The 19,193-nt window shown below is 39.0% G+C and overlaps 1 protein-coding gene across 1 annotated transcript in view; it reads right to left on the bottom strand.

The window, feature by feature from the left end:
* Window positions 1-19,193, bottom strand: part of esama (endothelial cell adhesion molecule a) — a 32,815-nt gene that overhangs the window by 1,147 nt on the left and 12,475 nt on the right. The window contains exons 2-6 of the mRNA XM_063014071.1: window positions 3,101-3,243; window positions 2,253-2,448; window positions 1,832-1,987; window positions 1,157-1,279; window positions 67-196 (exon numbers count right to left, since the gene is read on the bottom strand). Of these exons, the coding sequence (XP_062870141.1) occupies window positions 67-196; window positions 1,157-1,279; window positions 1,832-1,987; window positions 2,253-2,448; window positions 3,101-3,243 (748 nt within the window). The remainder of the gene's footprint in view (window positions 1-66; window positions 197-1,156; window positions 1,280-1,831; window positions 1,988-2,252; window positions 2,449-3,100; window positions 3,244-19,193) is intronic.

The raw sequence follows: 19,193 nt of genomic DNA, 5'->3' as shown, positions 1-19,193 counted from the left end.
ATATTCTACAAAAGAATGAGCATCCTTCATTATATAACACGTCACATTAAAAAGCAGTTTTCTTACTTAATGTCATTAGCCAGGTCTTCCTCGCTGTCCTTCCTTCTTTTCCAAAAGAAAAGGACGAACAGGATGATAAGAACGAGACCCACCAACGCGCCCACTGTGGCACCAGCTATCACTCCAGCATTAGACGCTAAGCAGCAGACAACACAGTCAGACAGTCAGTCAGGAATGCTTTGAGCTAGAGACTTCACTGATAATATAGCTAAATAAATAAAATAAGTAAAAAATCTACATATTTGTTAAATTTCAGGAACAAGACGAAGCCCCCCCCCCCCCCCCCCCCCGATGCAGTCCTCACCAACTTCTTTAAACGTGTAACCTCAAAAAACAAGCAAAAAAAGTAATTTAATCCAAAACATGACCCAATATACAGAAACCAGGTGGTAAAAATAGAAGAAAACCTAATATTTAGTAAAATGTAGTTCCACCTTTACATAAACGTTTCCTCTAGGAGTTTATAACCTTATATCATTTTATTTAACTAGTCGGGGGGCGGCACAGTGGCTCGGTGGGTAGCACTGTCGCCTCACAGCGAGAAGGTCCTGCGTTCGATTCCTAGGTGGAGCAGTCCGTGTGTCTGTGTGGGTTTCCTCCGGGAGCTCCAGTTTCCTCCCACAGTCCAAAGACGTGCATGACTGTGTTTGATACATAAACTGATGAATCATGTGTAACGAATAACTACCATTTCTGTCATGAATGTAATCAAACATGACGTTAAAATTCTAATAAATAAATAAATTATTTAATTAACTGGTCAGGGTCACGGCAGGTCCAGTTCCACTGGAGACACTAGGCACAAAGCCTCAATCCATCGTAGGGCTTCCCCCAACTCTGATGTAGCCAATCTTGATGAATTGACCCCCTGTATGTGAACTATTCCTGCCCTGAACCTGGTGTTACTGTGTGGCGCTTGACCTATTGTTTCAGTTAATGGGACCCAGTTGTTCCAGTGATGATCTACAGTGCCACACTTTGAAAAGCTGAACTTGTTTCTTTCTTTAATATGTTTTATGCAACTATTTGTAGGTGTAACTTTGATATTTAAGTGTTTTTTGCAGATAATAAAAGGTAGACAGATAAACGGACGTACCGGTAACGACCTCTAAGTTGATGTAGCACTTTCCCTCTCCCGCAGAGTTCGTGGCCGTGCACTCGTACTTCCCTGACATGTTACTGCTTAGATTATTCAGCTTCAGAGTTCCTGCAGTCTCATCTGAGAAGTAACACACAAGCATTTTTACGTTTTTCATCTTTTATACATATTTTATATTACACAGATTTTCACAATATGGCCAAAAGTATGTAGACACCTGTCGTAGTTAGTGAGTTCAGGTGTTTCAGCCACACCCATTCTTAACAGAATTATAAAATAAATTATTCAAAATGAATTCAATGCTTTACACTTTGGGGAAAGGCCCCTTCCTGTTCCACCATGACTGTGTCATGGCCATAAGTTTAGTGTGAAGGAATAACAGTCGGTGCACAGAGCCCTGACCTAAACCCTGCTGAACACCACTGGGATAAATTGGAATCTGACCTTGCATATGCTGACTGGCTGAATAGACACTCCCACAGACACACGGTGCAAAAAGTGTTGGCTGTTATTGTCACAGACAAGAAACTGACTTCATAATAGAGCTTATGGTTTTCTAACAAGCATATTGTCAAGTGTCCACATATTTTTGGCCATAGAATGTACTTACAGCTATGCTATGATAATCAAATAATAACAATCAGGCCAGTGTGATGTGCATGGGGTATTTACTGAGAGTAGGGGAGTAGAAAAATGCTGTGGATGGACTGGTTTTGTACCACTTGTATTTGGGTACAGGTTTGCCAGCGCTGGAGTGGCAGGTTAGTGTGACGTTGCCTTTGAGGACCGGATTCCCTTGCAGTTTACACACTGGAAGAGAAGGAGGGACTGCAACGGAAAGAAAAAATAAATGATGAGTCTATTTTGCTAATAATCAGAGTACAAATTTACTCAGAAGGTGATGGTAACAACATTATTAATACTGGAGTGCAAAAACACCCCAGGTGAAATTTCTGGCTTTATAAATTTTCTCAATGCATTTACAGACATGGCTAACAATCTGGTCAATGATATTCATCAGCAGAATAAGGGTCAGTTCTTTTAATACAAAGAGCACAACACAGGTCAGTTCTCTTCATCGGTTTGTACTTACCCTTCACAGTAAGCGTCAGCTCCTTGGGGGCTCCGGAAAGTTCAGAAGACACGACCTGGCAGGTGTACTGCCCCGAATCCGACTCTACCGTGTTATTGATATAAATAGACAGATCGTTGCTGGGCATCGAGAGAAAACTCACCCGATTTTTAAAATTACTGCCATAACTGACACCACCGTTTACATAGGAAATGACCTACAGACAAGAAAGATTGGAGGGAAACGGTGTAAGTGGAGTAAAATGTTTTTTTTTTTACTTTATATTATCTTTTTTTTCATTCTGCAAAATACCAAATTAGCAGAAATCATTAAAATCTCACGACTGCCATGATTTACATCTCTTACGAGTGTGTAAAAAGTCTCGACCTTTAATTGTAAAATTGTAAAATAAATTATAGTTTAATGTAATACAGCTGTAGAAACCGAAAGATTCATTTATTTATTCACCTTTATAAACCAAACATAGAGCCAATCATACAACCGTAAATTTATTATTAAATAAGTACAAACAAATCCCTAAAAAACCTGCTTGTAACCAGGAACCTTGGATCATTTCCTGTTTCCCTGGGGTATAAATATGAGGTCACAAACAGGTAAAATCCATTTGTCATCCATCACCTTGGGAGAATCCATGAGCAACAGGTAAACGACATTAAATAATACATATGCAGTAAAAAAAAAAAAACCTAATACAGGTAGTGCTTTAAATTAGAAGCCTAGAGCAATAAATTACAACATGCTTGTGTTACAATTAAAAATAATGCCATATTTTCATTACATTTATTTATTTATTGCTCCAATTCATTACAGGCTCTTATAAAAAATAAATTAAAAAAAACAACACCCACCATTTCTGCTGGGCTAACCAGGTTCCATATGACTGTTGCCTTACTGATGTCACCAACGCCTGTGAAGTAGGCCTGGAGCATCACTTTCTGCCCCTGGATCACCTCCACATTTGTCTGGGGCAGTTCGAGCTGGGCGAGCAGACCTAAAGACATAAAAAAGAGAACAAGGAGCTTCAAAAACATGTTGACAGCGTCCTTGTCAGGCTGCAAGATGCTGGACTGCTTGGAAAGGAAAGAACAGACTGAAAACAGAATACAAGACAAGGCGTGGAGGCGCAGATCCACAGCTTTAGTTCTCATTACAGGTGAGTTTTACAATCATACCACCCCAGGTGTACATAAAATATCAACAACAACAAAATCGAAATACGCAAAATATAAAATATACACAATTACATAGATTATATTTAAAAAGAGCTGTTTAATTACACGCATACCGCTGGCTTAAGCTCTTCATTTCACATTACTATCAAATGGGGCGGCACGGTGGCTCGGTGGGTAGCACTGTCGCCTCACAGCAAGAAGGTCCTGGGTTTGATTCCCAGGTGGAGTTTGAATGTTCTCTCCGTGTCTGTGTGGGTTTCCTCCGGGAGCTTCGGTTTCCTCCCACAGTGCAAAAACGTGAAAGTGAGGTGAACTGGAGGTACAGAATTGTACGTGACTGTGTTTGACGTTAAAACTTGAACTAATGAATTATGTATATGCAGTAATAACCTGCCCAGTCATGAATGTCACCAGTGTGTAAAACATGACGTTAAGATCCTAACAAATAAATTCATGTATGGAAATGCTTTCTATAATCCTCTTACATTCTGTTTTTGCTTTGGTCTACAGCTTCCGTTAGATTTTAGTAAAACAAGGTTACAACAAAATGCTTAGACAACAGAGTTGGCAGCTATAATTACACCCTGCACTGGTCAGGAAGCAGTTGTAGTGCACTTTAGTTACCTAACGAGGGCAGCAAATAGTCGATATTTCCTGATGGTTGTCAAAGCTTTCTGAGAGCGTTAGACAGTACTGCTATATTTGTGTCAACACCAGGGGCATCAGTACACTCTGGGAGGTGTTATTAGGCAGGGCAGTGATAGCTCAGTGGTTAAGGTACTGGACAGTTAATCAAAAGGTTGCTTAACCCTCAACTGCTCAAAATCATGTTCAGTCATAACTGTAAGTCGCTTTGGATAAAAGCGTCTGCTAAACGCTGCAAATGTAAATGTAATACTACACATTATTGTGCAGCTTGTGAGACCAACTTTTCTCCACTGTTGGCAAAAAATGCTTGCAGGACCTTACACTGCACAGTGCTTTTCACCAGATATCGTTGAATGTTGCCTCTTCACACAGACCAAGGCCAATTCAGAGCATCCAATCCACCTTCTGCATGTTTCTATATATTTTATATGTTTATATATTATTATTTATTGCATAGACAGGGCGGCACGGTGGCTAAGTGGGTGGCACTGTCGCCTCACAGCAAGAAGGCCCTGGTTTCGCTCCCCAGGTGGGGCGGTCCGGGTCCTTTCTGTGTGGAGTTTGCATGTTCTCCTCGTGTCTGTGTGGATTCCCTCCGGGTGCTCCGGTTTCCTCCCACAGTCCAAAAACATGCAGCCAGGCTAATTGGAGACACTGAATTGTCCTATACCTGGCCGCTACGATGCAAAAACCAGTGCATTGTAGTGGGGAGGGTTGTGTCAGGAAGGGGATCCAGCGTAAAAACTGTGCCAAATCAATAATGCGGATCGCGAGCTGCCAGCGACCCCTAACAGGAGCAGCTGAGGAAATAGATAGATAGATATTGCATAGACAATTTAACAATAACAATAAAATAAAGAAGAAGAACAATAGAAGAAGAATATTATATACTGCTTGTAACCAGGATGATATGGGGTCACAAACAGGTAAAAAATCCATTTGTCATCCATCACCTTTGGAGAAAACTGTGCTATAGCACTATTGTTGGCCTCCACGAGTCATGTAAACAATATTAAATAACACATAAGCAGTAAAATTATGTTTCGCAACGCCACAACACAAACACAGCCAGGTACTCAGGAATATTTGGTTTGACCTGCTTATCATAAATGTAAAACAAAATGACAAACTAATCCTGGATAAACACTTTTTCGAGATGTTTTTCCCATTCTGATCTATAGATGAGTGACTTACATCAGTGGCAGTAGAATCTAACAACCATAACCCGCTGTAATGTTGACTGTATGAAGAAAAACCAAAAGCAGCCAGCAAGTCCCAAAGCTACTAACGACCAGCCATTATCTCAGCCCTCAGATGAAAGCTGCCATCAGTCGAAGTGCTAATCGAATTCACTCCATTTCATCACATTAGCTCCTCTAATGATCCACAAAATGATTTTTCGTATGTTTGCTTCGTTCTCACTCATAATACAATTTACATAAGGGATGATTTTTGTGCACAAACACGCAAAACCAATCCAACTTGCACAAAAACAACATTTACAAATATCCCAATATTAGGATGATGAGAAATAGTGGATTGTCTCTTCAAATGAACTGTAGAGTGCAAAAATATACCTTTAAACCCCATCATCTAAACTGATGAGCATTAATACAGTTTAATTTTTTCAGTTGTTATCTGCTATAACAGGCTCCTTTTCTGTGGGAAGACTACCAAGGCAAGATTTTAGACACAAGATGTTAAAATCATGCATCATTAAACGTTTTTAGAATGTAACTAGATGATGCACAAATAGAAGTTTTCTTCAACGGAATAATTTGGCCTGGCACAAACCATCAAAAACAGCCCCAGATGATTGAACTTAGCACAGCTGAGCTTGTTGGACATCCTATTCTGAGACTGTTGGCATAAATATGGAGTTTGCATGTATCTCTAATTCACTTCACTTGCATGTTTTTGGACTGTGTGAGGAAGCCGGAGCTCCCGGAGGAAACCCATGTAGACATGGGGAGAACATGCAAACTTTTTTTTAAAAAGAACATCCTCCCACTTTTTAAAATTCCAATTTATCCTAAAAGGTGTTAAGCAGGGACGAAAAAGTCTTTATAAGCACATCTATATGAGCCTCGTTTTGTGCAAAGGGGCACAATCAGGCTGAAAAGGGGAACAGGCCTACCCCAAACTGTTGCCACAAAGTTAAAAGCATATAATTTATGTACTTGACTTCTACACTTGTTAGCAATGATTGTGGCAAAACCATCTGAACTCAGGGAGGTTACTCAGGATACTTACAATACATTTAATAGTGTGTTTTTTAACCAAAATTAAATGCCTAGTATAAAGGTAGATAGCATACGTTTGTCACCTGTCAAACACAAATGTATTTCAGTAAAATCTTAATGAATGCATACTCTGCTCCAGAGTCTAATACTGATGTGCTTCATACTACTTTATTCCACCTGGCATTAATCATACTGACCATAGTACTAAATGCAGCTGCTTAACAATAAAGTATATCCCACTTTATGGAGCACCCATCCACCTTTGGAAGCAATGGCAGAATTGGAAGAATTAATTGGAAGAATTAAGTGTTGCAAGCAACCAAGGAAAGACTATTTTTACCATAATCATTATGTACTTTAGCACTCTGGAGCTTGTGTGGCCTGTTGTTCTTTTACTGTGTTAGATCTAGAAATTAAAATAACACACTGATGACCTGGGCTGCTTTAGGAAGGCAGAGATGTTAGCTTTTTGGAAAAATCTATTTTATTGCCTTTGTTTGTCTATAGATTTGCATGGCTGTGTTTTCGGTGTTTGTGACTTTTATCAATTATAGTAACAGAAATTAACCCGTCTATTCTAAAACTAAGATATGCAGCATTGCATATAGATCTTTAACTTTGTGTATGCATACATTAAAGCATTAACATGGAACAGTGTGGAGTAGTGGAAGCTCCAGAAGAAGCTGGAGACAGAGAAAGATTAAGATGACGTTAAAAGATAAATGAACATGTACAGCGAGTGAGGATGACAGTAAGAGAGATATGAGAGTCTGGTAATTAATGTGGAAAGAAGGACATTTTGCAGTAATCTCTTGTATAATGGAGGACTCGCCCCCAGCTACACTATAGAAGCGAGAGGATAAGGTAGAGCAAGAGTCAGAGAGCTGCTGAAATGTAATTATTACTGGACTCGCAGCAGCAGGTGGATCAAATCTGTATTACAGATACCGGGATTGACACGAATGAATGAGATTCAGGATGGAATTTAAAAACATGTGGCGTGTTAACCTCACAGTCGCTCCAGTCCGGGAGAAATCATACATCCAACACTGCCTGTTAACCTCCCAAAGTTTAACATCCACTTTTACAACCAAGATAATTATTTAAATAAGTATGTGAAGGGAACTGAAGTGTGTTGGGAGCAAGAATGGGCAACATGGCCAAACTCATCTATCAGTGTATAAAAGCAAGTTTTGTTTTTAAAATGTATAAATGGCTGACAAAGAGGAACAGCAGCTGCTAGTCGACACTCACTTAATGCTCAGAGATTGCACATCTTACAGAATCAACAATATTTCCTAAATATTCTCACATTCCAAGAAATGACCGTGTCAGGGGTATTTGGAGTAAAGAGCTGGTAGTCAGTTTTTACTAGGGCAGTTGTAGCCTAGAGGTTAAGGTACAGGACTAGTAATTGAAAGGTCACTGGTTCAAGCCCTACCACTGCTAGGTTGCCACTGTTGGACCCTTGAGCAAGGCCCTTAACCCTCAATTGCTTAGAATGTATACTGTCACAGTACTGTAAGTCGCTTTAGACTAAAACATCTGCTAAATGCCGGGAAAAGTAAAATCTTAAACTTCTCATCCCTCAAATGGAATAAAATAAACATGCACTGTTGGTATTTTAGGTTGATTGTTACTTAAACGCTTTATTTACTCGTACATTTTCTCTTAATAGGTGGTGTTGCAAACACATTTTTGTACCATTACCCCTGACAAGTCGAGGCAGGCGAGTGTTTTGCAGCCTCATTTGGGCGAATCCCCTCAAAGAACGGAACGCGAGGATGTTAATTATCAGATAAGCAGAAAAGGGCCGTTTGCCACACACATACCCACACAGACTGTAATTACAGACATCAGACTTAAACCATCACAGTGAGAGCGTTTATCTGAGATACGTCTATGTGGCATTAGTTTAACTGCAGCATGAGACTTCAGGAGAGGAATGCTCACAGGTCTAGGTGTGAGGAGGTAATGAACGGATTTATTATCTCTCAGTCTCTCAGTACTCAGATTCAGAGGAGTCGAGTAGTTAGTGGTTAATTATAGTCGTTAGTGTGCACCAAGTACCATTTAGCCTTGTGTTAGTCCATTAGGCTGTGCTAATACAAAATTAGATTAGCTTCATTTGAGTCTTTAACAAACAAGTTTATTGTCTCATTTACCTTTAAGGAAATACGGAAATGTGTCCACATCATAGCTTTTTAACTCGTTAATTAGGGAAGCCCTGTATAATACACCAAAAATATCTAGACACCCCTTCTAAGTGTTTCAGCCACACCTACAGTTGCCAACGTGTGTTAAACCCGTCACGTTAAATAAATGATATGCTTTTATCAACTTGTTTTTGATCATCACAAATCCTTATTTCAGTTTTATATTTTTTACTTTTTTAATAAAAATCATTTTTGTATCACTACCCTTCTAATGCACAACATGGGTCAAAAATGACCCTTATGTATTTACTATGGAATTTGACAGGAACTACTGACATTTGTAAGTGTTTGTAGTCAAAAACATATTTACTGATCTTTTGAAAGACAACCAAAGATTAGGCTCTTGAATCTTGAATATGTCCAATACTATTTGCTTGCAAGCTGTTTACATATTTTAGTATAGATAGCTTTTATTAGCTAAGACAGTAAATACATGAATAACTGAATAATGTGCATATGAAAATATTCTTGAATGGATGAATATGGGTCATTTTCCACCCATGTTGTGCATTAGAAGGGGTTTGCTTAGCTTGTGCATCAAAGGGTTAATAGGGCAGTTGTACTGGACTAGTAATTAAAAGGTTGCTGGTTTAAGCCCCACCACTGCCAGGTTGTCACTGTTGGGCCCTTAAGCAAGGCCCTTAACCCTCAATTATTGAAAAAGTATACTGTCACAGTACTGTAAGTCGCTTTGGATAAAAGCATCTGCTAAATGTCGTAAATGTAAATTTTGGCAGTAGTTTGGGGCAGGATCTTCTCCAGCATGACTCTGCCCCTGTGCACAAAGTGAGGTTCATTGACCCATGGTTTAAACTCCAGTGGCCTGCACAGGAACACTGTGCCTGACCTTACAAATGCTATTTTAGACTGAATGAGCACAAATATGTCCAAAATCACACTCCAAACTCTTGTGGAAAGTCTAATGTAATACATTCTGTCATTCTGTATACCCCTGATGTCAATATCAATGTAAAAAACCAACAATCAGATTAGTTGTCCTGGTTTAAACTATGGTTCAATGAACCTCACATTGTTCATGGGGCACGGTCATGCTGGACAAGATCCTGCCCCAAACTTTTGCCTAAAATGAAAGCAGGTAATTTATTTGGCATAATTGATTGAATACACTTGGCTCCTGTGGGTGTCAAACACTTGAACTTCATAATTATCAGGGGTGTCTACATATATACATTTTGGTGTATTTTACAGGGCTTCCCTAATGAACAAGTTAAAAAGCTATGATGTGGACACATTTCCGTCTTCTCTTAAAGGTAAATCAGACAATAAACTTGTTTGTTGAAGACTCAAATAAGGCAAATCTAATTTTGTATTAGCACAGCGTATTTCACCGTATTGTGATCTTTTCACTGGCAAATTAAGAGAAGTGTCGCTTGACAGAAAAGATGTGACACCACAGTTTTGTCGATTACACGTACACCTGGGAGTAAACAGCAGCCGCGATGGGATCGTATGTCAACGTTCCTGCCTTTGAACCCCCCTCCCCATGCTTCCTTGACAATTTATGCAAGCACGGCAGGAAAGGTCTGCACTTCAAGATAATAGCATTCAGAAATCAGCATGTAACACACAAGCATGCACACAAACTTGTACTATACACATTACTTAAGGAATACCTAAACAAACCTATCATGAGGACATCCCATCCCAAAACAGGGGACATTATGGACATTAATATAATTAACCCCCCCCTGTCAGCTTTAACAGCTTCTACTTTCCTGGGAAGGCTTTCCACAAGAGTAGGTCTGTAGGAATCTGTGCAGATGTAGTGAAATATGTATGTGATATAGTTCATATTCTTAATTGTATACACCTCTAAATAATGGGCATGACTGAAACACCTACACTCAATAATCAGGAGGGGTGTCTGAGTACTTTTGCACACTTTAATGGTCTCACCAAGAAAATAATGTTAAAAATTATTTCTATGCATTTCTTATTTTCTTGGGACTTATTGTGTTTAGATTGAAAGTAAGACCATTGGAGGGTTAATATTCCAAAATATCCATGTTTGAGTCCATGAGCACCACTGTTTAATATCCTGAGAACTACAGACATAATCTGGCCGGTGCTGGAGGACGGCAGGTAACGCAATCCACTCAAGACATCCTGGATTAACATGATGAGTTCTGCAGGATTATGGCATGTATCAAACGATCTGCACAATGCAATCATCTGTGAAGGCCTGACTAACTGCTTCTTGGTATTTAAATCATAATCCTAATTCTTGATTCTAACTCTATAAAAAGAATGCCATATTTGACCAGTTTCCAGCTTCCAATGTCACTTGAGGCCAAAAATAACCCAACATGGCTCAATACCTAACAAAATTAGAAAAACGGGTCCTGGCATTAAGAAGACGGATTATGTTTGCGTTTATAATCCCAGATCTTGTTTCCCACTCTGTCAAATCCATTTGGAGACGCTTTAGCCTAAATCAGGCCCAGATTCCGAAGTATTATCCACCGTTAAACCTGTCCCACACAAGGATCTGGTTAAGAAATGATGTCCACTAATGTTTACAAAAATGATCTACAGTGGACACTTAATTAGGGTAAAAGGAAGGAAAGAAAACTTTGTCCACTATGAGAGGAACTGTGTGATATTGTGTTTGGCTGGAAGAATCCAAAGTGTCTGTATTTGTAGCTGCAGCAAAAATCATGACGCAAAGAAGTGGACCATCCAGCTCTCCAATACGCGTTCTTTTGATGACATCTAGGATTAATCGCTAGAAATGTCACATCATGGCTCCCTAGTTGACACAAAGTGCCATTTTCTTGAGTAAGCTAGGATGTGAGATTTTAATTTATTAAGATAGTGCGAGACACACAAGGGAAAAGTTTTAAATGTGGGTTTGAAACACACACCCTGATGTTATCAGACCAGACAAACAGTGTGTTCCCATGAGATGTGATCATGAGGAACACGACATTGTCTTTCACACGGTTCCAGATTTGTCGTACTTGTATACTGGGCATAAAGGGTAACAGACAAACAACGCTGGCTTGATGAATAAAACATATTTATGAGAATTTTTTTGATTAAGATCATGAAGGTGACTGGTTGTCTAGAAGTAAATGATGCTAACCCACTATCACTGGGATCCAGGTGTGTGTGTGTGTGTGTGTGTGTGTGTGTGTGTGTGTGTGTGTGTGTGTGTGTGTGTGTGTGTGTGAATATGAGAGAGAGAGGATATGTGTTTTTAGTCTATTCCTGTACAAGGGTCATTTGTACACTAGAGACGTCAGTTGTAGCCTCTGTGTCACCATTATCGTTTTATTACCCTGTAACTGCAGAGTAAAATTACACTTTAAAATATCCAATTGTTGCCCTTTTTTCGACTGTCATCATTCACCACCCCTAAAATCTAACTCATCACTCAAGACCAAATGCAAACCATAATTACTCCAAAACCCATCCAATGCCATCTAATGTACTAGGTTTAAGATCAGTCTGATATACTGCTTACATTACTACAGCTCCAGACCCAATTCAGAAAAAGTATTCAGACCCCTTGTTGTGGATTTGACTTTAAATTACCATTTAATCAACACTTATCACCTATACAGATCAGCCATTACATTAAAACCACCTCGTTTCTACACTTACTGTCCATTTCATCAGCTCCACTTACCATATAGAAGCACTTTGTAGTTCTACAATTACTAACTGTAATAATAATAATAATAATAATAATACATTTTATTTGTTGGCGCCTTTCATGACACTCAATGTCACCTTACATCAACTAAAACAAGAATTAAAACATACAATAGTTTAACTGTAGTCCATCTGTTTCTTTGCATGCTTTTTTACCTGCTTTCACCCTGTTCTTCAATGGTCAGGACCCCCACAGGACCACCACAGAGCAGGTATTATTTAGGTGGTGAATCATTCTCAGCACTGCAGTTGTGCTGGTATGAGTGGATCAGACACAGCAGCACTGCTGGAGTTTTTAAATACCGTGTCCACTCACTGTCCACTCTATTAGACACTCCTACCTAGTTGGTCCCCCTTGTAGAAGTCAGAGACAATCGCTCATCTATTGTTGCTGTTTGAGTTGGTCATCTTCTAGACCTTTATCAGTGGTCACAGGACGCTGCCCACGGGGCTCTGTTGGCTGGATATTTTTGGTTGGTGGACGATTCTCAGTTCAGCAGTGACAGTGAGGTATTTAAAAACTCCAGCAGAGCTGCTGTGTCTGATCCACTCATACCAGCACAACACACACTAACACACCACCACCATGTCAGTGTCACTGCAGTGCTGAGAATGATCCACCACCTAAATAATACCTGCTCTGTGGGGGTCCTAATCATTAAAGTACAGGGTGAAAGGGGGCTAAAAAAGTATGTAGAGAAACAGATGGACTACAGTCAGTAATTGTAGAACTGCAAAGTGCTTCTATACGGTAAGTGGAGCTGATAAAATGGACAGTGAATGTAGAAACAAGGAGGTGGTTTTAATGTTATGGCTGATCGGTGTATAATGACCAAGTGATTTTTTTTTTTACTATGACCCAGGCAACACAAACGATGCATCAATACACAAAACAAAATATAATTCATAGAAATGGTGGCAATCTGTTCCCACTGTTGTTTACAAGACGTAAAGAAGGGTGCATTTGTGTTAAGTTATTTTTTTTATGTACATTAGTTTATTAGTTTAGTTTATTTCTTACATATTTTTTTCTGCCTTAGATGATCTGCTTCATTAGTATCTATCACGTATTGTTTTTAGACTTTGTAGGGTCCAGGAGGGTCCAGGAGAATTCATAACCTGTAATAAATAATAATAGCAACCTTCAAATCAATACACATGAAACTCCTGGCAACCCTGGAGAGGGCTCATGTCCATGTTTGTCCTCTGAATAAAGGTATAAAAAATCTGATTAATCGAGAAAACTAAATATGATTTTTCTGTTAATGTGAGCCAGCAGTCTGATAAATGTGTATGTATTGTTTAAGTAATTTATATCTAACAGGATGTAGAAACAAAATCCTGACATTTAGATCTAGTCTGAGCATAAATTCTATTATTTAGTCTTCAGCTTTATGGAACATTTCAGAAGCAGGGGTGCATTCACCAGCTAGCATGACTCCTTTGTAACACTGGGTCCCATGAGACGACAGACAATAGTGGCTGTCTCCTGGACCCTACAAAGTTCCTTTTTACCCATTCTGGGATCCAATAACAGGAAAGATGGGTGGAGTCCAGGCCAACAAAGTCACATTTCCTTTCAATAACAAGTAGATTAGGCCACACATCAACTGTGATCCCAAAACAATTTACAAATTGTTGTAAAGAGCAAGTGTTTACATGGGAAGAGTCAGGCGTGGCTTTTTATAGTGGAAAAGGCTTGGAAATAATACAATATTTTTTATTTAGGAATTAATGTTATGTAGTATCTGTATCACTTTTGTGTTGGCAGGTCAGAAATTGTTAGAGGCTGAAAGAATGAAATAAATGGTTAAATCCTACAAGGTTTATTACACATTCCAACAAACATCAACATTGTTGTATAAGTAATTAAGTACATTTTTAGCAGTGATGGATTTGACATGATGAAGATTCTTTTGAAAAGAGGCACAGGGCGGGGGGCATGAGACTGTTTTTAAAATAGTTTTTGTGCAGCAGGGGCCTGATTTACTCGAGCAAAATCCATATAAATGTGGACACTTCCTCTATCTCAGATGTTAGCCTGCACGTATTCTCCTGACAGAATAATTACAGGACTGAGCGGCAAGACAGGGACTGAAAAATGTAAGTATTTATTTTGTGGTGCTATCATCTTAATCTGAAAGCGGTGGAATTGCTGGGCGCATAAATCCTGGCGCTTATCAGGGAGTGGCAGGCAGCTGGGAGAGGAAGTGTAGAGAAGAGGAAAGGCCCAGACGGACGCACTTCCTGCAGATACTCAGTCCCGAAGAACTGCTGAGGTTCATTACTCATTTATTTCCTTTTGAAATTCCAAAGAAAGCGTTTTCAAAAAATGCTGCTGTAAAGTGATTGTGTGATTTTTGCTTTTACACAAACGTTCAAATAAAAATGTCACACGTCTATGTCAAAAATGTCCCTCCCATACAATGTTGTCAACAGTAAACACACCACTGGTCTATAAATGGACGTTTATATCCTCAGCACAAACCAATGAGATTTATGAATAACACCTTTAATCAAATCCTTTCTCTTTCTGGTCCTACAACAATATAAAAACCTGCTCGGAAACCCGCTTGTACAAAACTAAAGCTCCAAACTGCTATACTCTTACTTTACTTGCACAAACAAGTAAAACATGTTAAATAATGTTTCATGGTTAGATGTGACTTCAAACAGAGTAGGAAGAAAAGAGTAGGCAAAGAAATGTATAAAAGCTATTTAGCTACAAAATAATGCTTTTAATTCGACTAAACTTACATGTACGATGTGCTACATTAATGCGCTTATAATGCATAGGATTGCATAAACTAGGTACATTGTGTGTGCAAGGTGTATATAAATGCTACAAATAAAATTAAAAATGATCTTGTGGACTTTGCACCTCCTTTCAGTTGTAGCTTAGTGGTTAAGGTACTGGACTAGTAATCAAAAGGTCGCTGGTTCAAGCCCCATCACTGCAAGGTTGCCATTATTGGGCCCATGAGCAAGGCCCTTATCCCTCAATTGCTTAGAAGATATGCTGTCACAGTACTGTAAGTCACAGTCACACATACAGCAACACTCAGTAAACTACAACTACCTGCAATCAGCCTAAACAAAGCACAGCCCTAAATACTGCTATTGTTTACTTATTTATTTCCATTCATTCGAAATTTGAATTTGAAAATGGCATTTAATGGCATCACTTGCCAAGAAACTAAATTTGGAGAGTACTTGGAATGGCATAACTTATGTCCAGACTTGGACCCCTTTGAAAATTTTGGGAAAATTGAGTATTATGAAATTGAGTCCCTAAAAACAAAGTGGTTGAATACTTGTTTCTACTTGCTCTGTAAATACAAAACATAAGGTAAATATGGAATAAATTACAGGACTAAATACTGTGTTTGTCGCAGTGCAAAAACATATTTAGATATTTAGGAATGTTGGATTTAACACAATTATGATGCTTCAGTATCAATACATTTATCACTTTAAGCCTTGACATAAATAAAATGCTGACAAGTCCATTTGTCCATTTAATTTTGATTAGTAGTCTTTTATTCTTACTACTGAAAACATTGCAAAATACGAATCAGTTTAGTACCTGACTTGACCTGATTTGTATTTATTTATACAGGCAGTCATCATTCAAGGAAATATTAAAGTGATAAGTCACTACAAACCTCTTAGTAACTTTAATATCCATGGACAAACAGAAACCAGCGCTTATTAGTTTTTGGGGTGTGTGTGTGTGGGTGTGTGTTTTGCATAACATGTTTAATATTGAGAACAACACAACTGGGAATACTTGTAGCTATGAACTTAAGTACTCACGTCTCTGTCCAAACTCATTAAAAAAATCTTACCTCTTGTAATGATAATACACAATTAAATTATTATAATTGAACTATACGAAGCTCAAAGGAATAATTCAGTTTCAAAAGTTAGTCACTGACCGATTGTTTGCATGACGTCTCTATACGAGGTTAAGGTAGAACGACGGCGTGTTTGCAGCGTAATGCCTTTTGGGTCACACAGATCAGATAACATGAGATCATGTTTACAGTGGAGCCATGTCATGAACCGCCAGAATAAACAGGTCATATCGGTGAAGGATTTGACTTCCACGAGTGAAGACATTTACATAATGGAAGTGTATTGATCCACGGTGATTACTTTAAATGATTCCCAATACACTAGATGAATATTAGTACGTTAGAATTTAGCATGAGGAGGCGAAAGCCAATAATTACAATTGACAGCAGTTTGAAATTGCGTTTCTTCTTTTCAATTAGTATTGTAGTACAACTGCAATGAGGGGTTTTTAATTAGAAGCAACACATTAACATGAGCACTTGTTTATGACCTCCTGAAAAATAAACATGTATGGTAATCAATCAAAAAAAAGATTTTTTAAAGGTTTATTTTGTATACATGATCATGTAAAAAGCGATTCTGAACTTTCCACACCACAAATTTACTAATGCAAGGTGGCTGCTGAAAAGACTAAAAAATAAAATAAATGAATAAAGGTAAGACCAAGAAGCAATGTTCTTAAAGCTTAAACATTAACGACTTTGGTGGATCCTGCTTTATACCCGATAATTTTTTAGGCATATTTCGCCCCTTGCCAACTTTAAGTGCGGTACAGACATCAAATTTAACATTTGTTTACATTTACAAAGTACAATGAAGTTGGTCAGCCAAAATGTTGAGTCAAAATTTTGCTAGTTAAACAAGGATTTAAGATAAATAACAAATAATTAACAAATCACATCATCTTTACTGCATTTTACAAAATGTGCCAACATTTTCCAGAAGTAGTGATTGTAAGTTATCACAACTGTCAGCTTTAACCAGTCTGGCCATTCTTCTATGACCAGCAAGTTTCTACCCACAGACCTGTGTCTCATAGTATAAACAGAAGTTGTATATACAATTCCCAGGGAATCAGCAGTTTCTGCCATAACATCTATGCTAAAGTCACTCAATCACACACTGTGTGATCTGGTGTGTTGCGCTGCTGCTTACTGGTTGATAAAAACAAAGCTACTTATATTAGGTGGCCGGTAAATAAATTCATACAGAATAGCTAATGTGTATTAGAGAGCACTCGTGTGGGATTTCTGTACGCATGTATTTACATTCTGCTTAAACACACGGCATGTGCTGACAAATCCAACAGAAATGGAAAGATATGAGATTAAAACCTGCTTCCTTGAAATGCTCCAGTGACCCGCTCTAGTGAAAGATAGAGCAAGAACAGGGGGGGAGGGAAGATCACGAGTCTGTCAAGCCCCTCATATTACAACATTTCAAACACATTTCCACCCAAGTATGGACACACTTAATAGTCTACGCCTACTTGAGACGCGCTGCTCTGACCTTGTTAGATTAAAGCCATGAGCTAATTTACTGAGGCTCGGGAATGCCGCCATAATCCCTGAAGTAATCCTCACCAGCATGATTGAGAAGCCAAAGCTGAAGCGTAACGGTAGAAAAGTAAGAAAAGCGCATTTCAGCTCTACAGCACGTTAAATAGCAGTAAACTCTTTGTGATTAGCATATGAGACGAATGATGAGCAACATCAGCACTTTGTTGCCTGCTTTTGTACTGCTGTCACTTGTGGGTGGACGCTGTCGGGAAATACCTACGTATGGATAAATATATAGAGTCGGCTGTCTATTACACTCTACTTTTCCTTTATAATGCATTTAATGTGCTTGTGTGGCTTTGTCTTCACTGTCGCCCAAATCACAGCTCTGTCGTGTTTCTACATAGGAAACAAGTTCTATTCTATCGGCAGGGGTTGCCAGAGTGCACATGGGAGTTGAGTATATCCAAACTGTGCCAATGCAGAGTAGACAGGAGGGTCTTCAACATTTGTGGACACACACAACAATCTTTACAATCCATGTCCTTGTAGAACATCTCAATCCAAAACCAGTTGTTGGATCATTACAGAGATAATCCACTTTTGCTGCTATACCAGACTCAGCTCCACTGGAAAGGTTTTTTTCACTAGACTTTGGAACATGATTTGACACTAATGTTGCGCAATAAGATCTGTCTCAGAGTCATGATATTAATTCATGCTACAGGTATTGGATGAAGTTTATGCTGTTGCTCCTGGGGTCTGTTCGACAACCTAGTGAGCTGCCTTTCTGCCTACTGCCTACCTGGGCAGCTGCCTAAGTAGAGAGCATTCTAATAAGACATTGAACTCATAAAGCAGGTTACAGAGATAACGGCAATTATGTCACCGCAGTCGCATACTAAACTAACACAGTTAGTTTCAGGCCATTCAAATGGGCTGATGCGACACAACTCGCTAGCATGCCAGCTAACGTCTCCCTCAGTGTACCGAAAATGATTAAACTGTCCCTGACAAGCCCAAAGGTTTTTGGACAGAACCCTGGAACCGGGTACAACACAGAAGACAAACTAGACAGTTTTCTTGGCTAACTGCAGTCTTTCAAATTCGAAATGACCACTAACAGTGGACCAGGGCTGCTCTAAAAGGGCTGGGATAATCTGACCTGATTGAAAGCAGGCATTTGAAAGTGTAGCACTGAAAGTCACTGAGCTCCTCATCGTGAACCAACCAGCTCTTGTCATTTTTTGTTGAGATGCAGAGCTGCATGCTTGAATTCTCTAAAACAACCATATTTTAGCCATGTAGTGTAGATGTATGTATAAAAACAAAAAAACATACCCCAATCCACTATCAGATTAAATGCATTCGTAGCTCAATAGGTAGTGGACTATTTATCAAAAGGTCTCTGGTTCATGACCTAACATCACCAAGGTACCACGACTGGGCCCCTTGAGCAAGGCTCTTAACCCTTAATTGCTCGAATTTTATCAGTTGCAATCATAAGTCACTTTGGACATCTGCTAAACGCCATAAATGTAAATGGCTGATATTCCTGTGGGAGTTTTTTCATCTGAAAAGGGAGTACAACTCTCATTAAGATGCCTCGCCTCACCTTGGCTGTCAA

This window comes from Trichomycterus rosablanca, chromosome 18, assembly GCF_030014385.1.
Source record: "Trichomycterus rosablanca isolate fTriRos1 chromosome 18, fTriRos1.hap1, whole genome shotgun sequence".
Lineage (NCBI taxonomy): Eukaryota > Metazoa > Chordata > Actinopteri > Siluriformes > Trichomycteridae > Trichomycterus > Trichomycterus rosablanca.
This window is presented reverse-complemented; position numbering and strand designations above follow the sequence as displayed.